General features: G+C 53.3%; 2 protein-coding genes across 3 annotated transcripts; both read right to left on the bottom strand.

Moving 5' to 3' along the window:
* Positions 1-1699: 1699 nt before the first annotated feature.
* On the bottom strand, positions 1700-5148 carry Spaar (small regulatory polypeptide of amino acid response). 2 transcript variants are annotated; one of them, XM_059255740.1, is made up of 2 exons: positions 3822-5148; positions 1700-3346 (listed from the first exon to the last, which is right to left on the bottom strand). In XM_059255740.1, the coding sequence occupies exon 2, from the start codon at positions 2976-2978 to the stop codon at positions 2751-2753; it is 228 nt and encodes a 75-aa protein (XP_059111723.1). In that variant the 5' UTR covers positions 2979-3346; positions 3822-5148; the 3' UTR covers positions 1700-2750. The 2 variants fall into 2 exon arrangements, with proteins under 2 accessions (XP_059111723.1, XP_059111724.1); XM_059255741.1 differs by having other exon boundaries at positions 1700-3249.
* A 777-nt stretch (positions 5149-5925) lies between these two features.
* Hrct1 (histidine rich carboxyl terminus 1) lies at positions 5926-6891 on the bottom strand. Its single transcript, XM_059255739.1, has one exon. It carries the CDS (start codon positions 6729-6731, stop codon positions 6342-6344), a length of 390 nt encoding a protein of 129 aa, XP_059111722.1. The 5' UTR covers positions 6732-6891; the 3' UTR covers positions 5926-6341.
* Between the last annotated feature and the right edge of the window lie 2181 nt (positions 6892-9072).

The following is a 9072-nucleotide window of genomic DNA, read 5'->3' as shown; positions in this document are numbered from 1 at the left end:
ACACTTTGCCCATACCACATATCATGAACCATATCCATACCACACATCAGATACATACAACACACCATATATACACATGCACATCCACAATCCATGCACACATCACAGCCTAAAAAGTGGCTGTTCACTCTGCTCACCAATACCATTGTCAACCCTTATGTTGCTCTCTTCTGACAGCCCCCTGCCATCTTTAGCCGGTTCCTCGGCCTCTCAGACTCATTCTGTCCCCGTAGAGTTACCAGATAAAATGCAGGATGCCCCGTAACACTTGATCTTACAATGGACGTTTTGGTGTGCATTCTAAACATTTCATGAAACACATTTATACTAGAAATTACTTGACTTCTACATGAATTTCCAGCTTATCTGGCAGTATTGTGTTTTTATTTGTTAAATATGGCAACCCCACTGCCTAGGTGCTCTGTTCTGTGTTCTCCCCCACTTTCCTGCCCCGGCTCTAGCTAGACCTCTCAGCCCTGTCCTTTGTCAGCTTGCCCCGCCCAGGGAGGACAATCATAGCATCTCCCCGCCCTCACACCCACCTCCACAGTCCTCTGAGAGCCTGAGGTCCATGTCCTGCCTCAAGAGTCACCTCCCCACTGCAGCAGCAGGTGGCCCTGCCTTCATTTGTGCCTGGACCCTGCACCTGCCTAGTCCAGAAAAAACAAGGCGGCCTCGGTGGTCTGCTTAGCATGAACTGCCTGGAATCAGGCTTCCCTTAGGAGGTGACTGGTGTCCGTACTCTTCTTCAGGCCAGGCCAAGCTGCTGCCTCTCTGCCCCACAGGTTCTCTACGCCAGCACCTTCCTGGATCTGCTCACTGGTTTCTTCTCCCCTCCAGTCCAGCTCAGGGGCCTCCTCCTCCCAAACTTCCCTGGGCTCCCACCCCCGCCCCCCAGCACCCGAAGCTTGTTGCTCCTGCTCTGTCAGTGCGGGGAGCACGTCTGCCTGACTCCCACCTTCTCTGAGCACACAGAGCTCCGTCCGTGCTCGCTGAATGGCAGACAGGTGAATGAGTAATGGGATGAATGGGTAAAACGCATGGGTACGTGAAGAAATAGAACCTAGTACGTGATTGGGTGAGTAGATGGATGTCATAGTTAGGGTATCTATTGCTGTGATAAAATACCATGACCAAGAGCCACTTGGGAAGGGGACACACACACACACACACACACACACACACACACACACACACACGGTCCTGGGCTCAAGTGCTTCATTGTATTTGAGTCTCACCCACCTCCAAGCAGTCTGGGTATCCCTGGGACTCTTGCAGAGTTCCTGTGGACCTCCAAAGAAGGTCTTCAGAGCCTGCCTCGAGGCAGGGGATAAGGTGAGAGTTGACTCACTTTGGCTTCTTCCTCTGCCCTGCTTCCACCTTTCCACCTCACAGGTGCCCACCCCCAGCAGACATCTCTCAGCCTGCAGCGAGGTCCTCCACTCAGTCCCCAGGACTCTCTGCCCTCCCTTCTGGCATATCTATGCAAGTCCTAGTCGGGCACTTGGTGTCCGGGTGATGAGGACATGTTTCCAAGAGCTTCTACCATCTGCCCCGATTTGCTCTACCCCTACCCCATCAAGCAGCCGGACTCCCTTCCGGCACCTCTTCCCCGCCATCTCCACCTCCACATCTCTCCAAACCCAAGCCCATCTCTCTGGGTCCTTCCTATGACAGCCATGTGTCTAACACCCTCACATCCCAGAGCCCCCTCGTTCAGTCCTGTCCCCTTCAACAGGCCGGTCCTGAGACAGTCACCTATCCAGGGCTAGATGCAGATATACGATCCAGGAGGCCCATGGTTCTCCACTCTTCAGATCACAGTCTTTAAATATGAGACGGCATCTATTCTGTGATCACAGAGAGGGCAGATTTTCTATTAATAAGGAACAAATGTCCCTTTATTTGTGGTTAAAAAAACAACAACTTCTTCACATGCACTGAAATGTAACAACATTTAACTTTTTTGGAATTATCTCTCAGCTCACAATGTCTGTATCATTCCTAAGTGACGCGAATCCCTCACATCTGCTAGGAATAGACGTGGTCTGTCAGACTGTAGCAATAAAGCAAGTCTTGTTCAAAACGTGCTTAAAAGTCTTCTCGGTGGCCTTCCTGCTAATGAAACACCTTGTGCTTTCTGTGGCTCTTTTACTATCCTGCTTCCTTTTGTGGTTTTCCCAAGCAGATTTGGAAAGACCCATAAAAGGATATACGTTCGCAATTATAAAATAAGTCACTTGTTCCCAGAAAACAGCTTTTTGGTTTCAGCGTTTCAGGGCTGATTAAGGAGAAAGTCTCAGGGTTGGGCGAGGCATCCAAAAATACAAACAAATAAGAAGTAGTTCCTCAAAACGTCCACTTGAGGGCGCGGGTTCCTTGGGTGGCGCATCCACCTTTATCACAGGCATCCTGCTGACAGGGTGCTAACTTCTGGGGAGGTTCCACAGCTGGCTGGAGCTACCCCACCATAGAATGCCACACAGTGACTGTCCACACCTCCTCAGCCCCACTGTGAGTAGGGCCCAGCTGACTTCTCAGCTAAGAGGAAACTCACACCTGATCCTAACACCTCAGGTCCCCCAGGATAGAGGGCAGAGCAAGCAGATAGGGGAGAAAAAGCAAGAAGTTTATGGAACATTTCAAGGCAGAGACAGAGGCCTGGGAAGAGCGAGACGCCAGACCATGGCTATTGAAGGGCTAGGCAGGCCTGAGCCCACGAGCAGAGCAAAGCTGACGGACTGCCAGCCTCACACAACAGTCCAGAAGTTCTGGGCACTCGGCAGTGGCCGGGATTGGAGACTAGGCCCTGTGAAGAGCGATGCTTCCTGGTGAAATGTGGCCACGGTGAAGCTGTTCCTGGGGTCCCTGTCTGGGTCTTGGGTCTTCAAGTCATAGCTGAAGTAACAGAGGATGCAGGTGATGGCCATGGTGACAATAAACAGCACTGCCACCATCCCGATCACCGCGGTCTCCATGGTTTCTGATGGCACTTGTCACAGGAAGGGGGTCTCTGAGCCTTAGTGTCCCATCAGAAACGGCCTCTATGCTGGATGGCAGTCTCTCCTCAGTCTTTTAAGACGCTGGTCTGCGGTCTTGGATTGTGCCATCCCAGGCCAGTAACCCTTCTGCTGGAATCAGATGATCCCTGGTCTAGTTTTTAACCTCAGGTCAGACGTCAAAAGATGTGGTCAACTCCACTAGCATCTTCTCGAAACACCATCAGGAAAGATGTAAGCACATGATTCCCTGGACATGGAGGAGGCAGGTGAAAGAGAAGCAGAAGATGTTGTTGAGAGAGATGCCAGGCTGGCCCATTAGCAACGCCTCAGGACTTCAAGGGTGACTGATTAAAAAAAAAAAAAAGCAACTATACACTCAGGAAGACAAAAGCCTCCCCTATTGGTGGACCCAGGAGGAGCCTGGCTCCTCTGGGGGAGGGACTCAGGGCCAGCCTTCCAATTGGCCTCTCTGCTGCCCTCCCAGCCCCCCTGGACCTGGGCTGGGAGGCAGGTGTGGAGAAAGACACGTGCCAGCTCTGAGCATGGTGGGAGCGAACCGAGGCAGCATACACAGGTCGTTATGGATGCCGGGGGTCTCCAGGGGGAGGGGGGAGGGAGGAGAGAGGGTAGGTTGTACTTGGCCTCACCAAGTTCTGGGCAGGGTTGGAAAGTGTGGTGTAGACAGGGAAGGACCTCGTCCAGCCCCTTCAGTGACCCATCATAGGGCCCTTTCACTTCTCTACACACCCACATAGGGCCCCCCTTTTTGCTGCCCCCCCCCCGGGCCCACTACTCACACTGGGTGCTATGAAGACTTACCCCCGGACCTCAAGCGTGCCAGCTCTGACTGTACCTGATGCCATACGCTCCTTGTCTGGTGACCACCCCAGGTGGCCACGACTCCCTTCCCCGAAGCCTGCCGTGAGATTTGTCGGTGCTGCCTGGAACTTGGCTCGGAGATGTCTGAGCAGCTGTGAGTACTTCCTGAATCCCTTCCTCCAATTGTGATTGAAGGCCTGTGACCCACAGCCACCACCTCCTCAGCTCCAGCACTTAGCCCGCCCAGCACACTTGCAGGATCATTCCTTAACTGCCCCTTGAGAGGTGTCAGGGCAGGGAGCTCGGTCCAAGCCCACTCATACCAGGCGCCTCCCGAGACTATACCACATCCAGAGAGAAATCCGTGTTATCAGCCTGCCCTTTACCATATTATGAAAAATGGAGTCTTCCAGGTACTGGACGTAGCCAGGCTCTGGTCCCACAGCCGTGGGCAATGACAGCACCTCCATTTCACAGGTATAGTCACAGAGCAGATACGCCTGGCCAGGACTGTTGCCCGTTAGTCATGACAAGGACAACACCAAATGGCAGAACAAGGATTCCCTTCCCTCTACTCCAATGCCTTCTTCACAGAGACCACACAGAGTGATCACCTGACTCTGCTGTCTGCCTGATCAGGATCCCAGGGCCCCCCAGGAGAGAGAGAGCTGGGCCCAAGGTCATGCAGCTGGGAACTCTTCCAGTCTCTCCAAGGCCCAAGAGAACTTCGGTAACAGTATGAGTAAACACTCACTCCGGAGAAAGCGCGAACAATACGCTGGCCTATTCTAGCACATCCCCTTTTCGAAGACGTCCCCACAATCTGGGCTCATCCTCCTCATGGGTACAGGGAGTCAAGCACTTGGCAATATTTGTCTTAACTGGGGCAACCAGAAGTAGACAGATGCAAACAGGAAGCACACATCAGAGGTATCTGAATCCCCAGCATGGCCTGGTGGGGCTGGGAGGTGAGCCTCCCAGGCTGTTTCGGGTTTGTTTATCTTGCTTCTCCTTTGCCCAGTCTTTGAGTCTGTGGCGAGGAGAATGGCCTAGCATTTTCATCAGGAATACAGAACACTTGTCCAGCCCCGTTACCTTCTACCTCGTGTAGTTTTCTACCTAAACTTTTCCCTCTCTCCCACCCTTGACTTATCTGTAAAGTCCCCGTGAAGCTACAGAAGTGGGCGAGTCTGCAGCAGGCGGAATTCGGGAGCTGTGAAGGGGCAGAGGCTGAGGGCTGAGGGCTGGGCTGAGCTTGGAGATGAGGAAGGAGAGAGGGTATGGCGGACACTCCAGAGAGAAATCAATCCACCAGACCTCTCGTCCATTTTCCCATCACAGAAACCGAATGTGGGTGTCATCGTCAGCGACCTCTCCCTTCCTCCCTGGCCACTCCTCCCCTGGGAAAAGTAAGGAAAAGGGACATTCTATTCCAGTGAGTCACCCTGACTGTCTGGCCAGTTCCCTCCCCCACTGAGCCTTGTCCTGATTCTCCCTTGTTCCCAGGCGTAGTAGCTGGGACAAGATTTCCTTTCCCCTTCGTGGATTAGACCATTTATGCGTGACGTATTTGGGACCTTGCATGCCTGTTGACTTTGGTAGAAGTCTCTACTATCCATGTCATTCTTAAGGAAGGGGAAACTGAGGTCCAGGCCAGGCAAGCATCTCTAACGGCCACTCAGCACTCCAAGCAATTTAAATGACTCTGTTCCCTCCCTCTGATTTAATCTGCCCCTACAGTGAATCTGCAAACAGGCTGGCTGAGACTCAAGGTCTGGATGAGTATCCCTACCCAGTCCCCAAAGAAACACTGAACCAGTACAGCCAGAGGGTGGAGCCTGCCCTGGACCAGGTTCAGAGGAGCGCTGGAGGCAGAGTGCTCAGGAACCCAGTCTAGGTGATCTGGATGTCCAAAGCCCTGGATGTCCACGCTGAATGTTTCCTTGTAGCTTAGGCAGGGACCACCTGCTTCTCTCCATTCTACAGGGAGATCCCAGGCCCAGCTTCTCATCCCAGAAGAGTTCCCAGGGCTCTGTGACACAGCCCTGGTGGCACCCTCCTCCCATTTCACACACAAAAATTAAACACTTTCTGATTGATGGCTTTTATTTCTTATAACCAAGCAACAATGATTGGTCCGGGCTGCCCCATACACATTCTGCACCTGGAAGGGCATCACGGGGCCTCCCAGTCAGATGAGCACTTCGTATCCACCCGGGCACTGGGTCCATCGGACACTCTTGTAACTTCCGTGGTCACCAGGAATTGCAGTCACAAGGTAGGGCGTCCAGCCAGCCCTGCTCCAAGCCCAAGCCCTGCAGTGTATAGGGCTACCCACGTGGTTCTCGCGTCTCGGTTGCACAGTGGGAGAAGGGCTTATAGACAAATGAAACTGAAGCAGGACTCAGGTCCCAAAACCCCCATCCACCCCAGAGACAAGTCCTTTTCTATGGGCACATCAGGGTCCACTCATTTGGTGCTGGATGGAGGGCAGGGCCAGGTAGATACCATCCATTGGCCTCAGTGGCGGGCTCGGTGAGCATGGTGGTGGTGGTGGTGGTGATGGTGGTGAGGAGAATGGTGGTGGTGGTGGTGGTGGTGGTGGTGGTGGTGGTGATGAAAACCTGCACTGGTTACCCCAGTCATGTGGCCACGATGATGGTGGTGATGGTGAAAGCCTCCCAGGAAACCCCGGCGCCGGCGATGGAAGAGTCGAGGCCTGATTTGCAGGACTCCGTTTCTCTCCACGTCATGCTCCTCTGATCTGTGGAAAAGACAGGCGGCCAGCAGCAGCAGCAACATCAGGATAGCCAGCACAATGCCTGTGATGCAGCTCACAAGGGTTGTATTCCCCAGAAGGCTTAACATCTGGAAGCCAGAGGGTCCCCCTTCACTCGGTGGTGGCTCCATTTAGCAGCCTCTGCTCGGCCCTCGCAGTCCCTGAAGTTAAGGTTGTCTCGGCTCCTGCAGGCTGGAGAGCAGCCAGGGAATGTGGGAGAGGCCTGTTTGGACTAGCTTCTGAACCAAGAGCAAGGCCAGCAGGCTGTGTGAGAGGAGGCCACGCAGGAAGAGTGGGTGGAGACAGCGGAGCTGTGGGACTAACTTGCTTGAGGGGAGGGCCCTGAATATAGGGATAAGAGGTCAACATCCCATCTCTTCCTGCTTCCTGGCAGAGGGAGGGCCTTCCTCTGGGCTTCAGTTTCCAGGAAACCACTGTACAGAGATTAAAGGTGTACGGTTTGGACCCACACAACTCCCAAGCTCTGTGACTGCAACCTGCGATGTCCACAGCTCATGGTAAGAGTCTGTCCAATGAGTCAGCCCAAGTCCTGGGAACATCAGTGAGGAATGGCTGGAGCCTGATGAGGCCCACAAGCAGTTCTCCAGCCAAGAAGGCCCTTGCTTCTCCTGCCAGGTCTAGGAAGCCAGAGGACTAGGTGTCAGTCTCGGGTCAATGGGAAGCAGAAGAAAGCCACTTGAGGTCACACAGGCCAGCCCCTGGACTCCCAGATCAATGGTCTCAATGGCTGGCAGCCTCCTTGTTCTCTCATCCTCCCTGTCCCAAAGTTTAGGTCATTCCTACCTGCCTGGGGACTCAGACAGTGGCCAGAATGTGCACAGTCTTCAACTCACTCATTACTGGTTCTGAATCTGCTACCCCTGGTCATTACAGATGAGGCTCATGGTCTCCCAAAGCATCCCTGTTGTCTGCAAGCTGACTAGAATCTTATATGCAGGGAGGGGGTGCTCCCCAAAGCCCCAGCTCTGTGTCCCGGACCCTCAGGGGTCATTCAGCCCCTTCCTCCAAGCTCCTTCTGGTGAGTGCTCAGCTCCCTGCCAACAGGAGTGTTTACCTAATGCACCCTGTGAAGTTGGGCAAGGCTCTTCCCGTTGTTTCCTCTGGGTGTGACCTCTAGGGAGACTTCTCTTACTCTAACCCCAGTCGGCCTGCTTTCTCCGATGTCTCTAGTGAAAACCTGCAGCAGCTCAAAGGACTAGACTTCACCTTTGGCCAAGCGGGTCTCAGGAGTGGTAGGTCTCATGACTCCAGAGGCCTCTCTAGCCCTCTGGAGAAGTCACTTGAACTTTTAATGAGGCTTGAGTAAAGAACTCCTCCTGCAGACTTCTGGGACTCTGGAGCCAGCTGTCTTCCCTAGAGGCACATTGAAGAGGAAGCCTGCTGGGAGCTGGGGAAGTGGGGAGGAAGGAGGGGAAGAAGGGTTGAGGAAGAGAAGGTTAGACAGAGAACTTCTCCCCAGGACTTCTCCAAGGAGACGCGCACTCCATACAAGCCAGGGACTGCTCTGCAATGTGCAGACCTAAAGACCCTCAGTCCTTCCTAAGGGGTCCTGGGAATCATCCCAGTCCAGTTCACCTTAGGGAAACTGAGGTCATAGAAGGGAAGAAACTTGCCCATGTCTCACCTTTGTGAATTAGTGTCTACCACAAGCTATTAATAGTGCTTTAGTAGTGGTGGGGAAAGCTGCCCAGGGTTGAGGACACTCCCTGTGGCTGGGACCTCCAGAAACAACGGGAAATGGTCTGCAGTAATGGTGAGAGCCTGAGGGGCCAGGGATGGAGAGGCACCCAGATACACACAATACATATTTATTTTATGAGGTGCACATTTTCTCTCCACTTAGATAAAAGCTAGGACCTTGAAGTGGCCATCTTATTACCCATCTACATACCCAGCTGCTTTGGGTATGTAGAGGTAGCAGGCTGCAGTCTCCAGGGCTTCAGAAGTAACTCCTCATGTCCACAGTGGGACAGTTTCCCACCTTTAATTCTGTGACTGCTTCCCTGACAGTTTCGAACGGCCTGACCGGACACAGGGTTTGCTAGACGGATGACCTTAGAGGAACTGGCTATGATGATGCAGTCCCAGCCTGAGCAAAGCTGTCCCGTGCGCCTGTCATTACATTCCCCCTGCAGCCGAGTCTTTCTTCTGCAGCACTCCACAGGCAGCTGTCTTGGGCAGGGCTTTCAGAGTACCGCCGATGCACAAGTTTTGGAAGTTCTTGCTATCTCACTTAATCCCGTGCTTTCCAGAGTGCCTCAACTCAACAAATGTCTTCGTATGCACAAATACACTTTAGAGCCAGGGTCAGCCTGTGGGGACTCATGAGCCCCTTCCTTGTATGTGCACGCATTCTTGCATGCATGCACTTCTTCATCCATGTTCCACATAAGGCTGTGGGTGGGTCTTCCTTGGCCAGCAACACCAACCACATTGTTTTCACTAATTGGT

This window comes from Peromyscus eremicus, chromosome 2, assembly GCF_949786415.1.
Source record: "Peromyscus eremicus chromosome 2, PerEre_H2_v1, whole genome shotgun sequence".
In the NCBI taxonomy this organism is placed as follows: Eukaryota; Metazoa; Chordata; class Mammalia; order Rodentia; family Cricetidae; genus Peromyscus; species Peromyscus eremicus.
The sequence above is the reverse complement of the archived record's forward strand: the minus strand, read 5'-3'. Positions and strand labels throughout refer to the sequence as shown.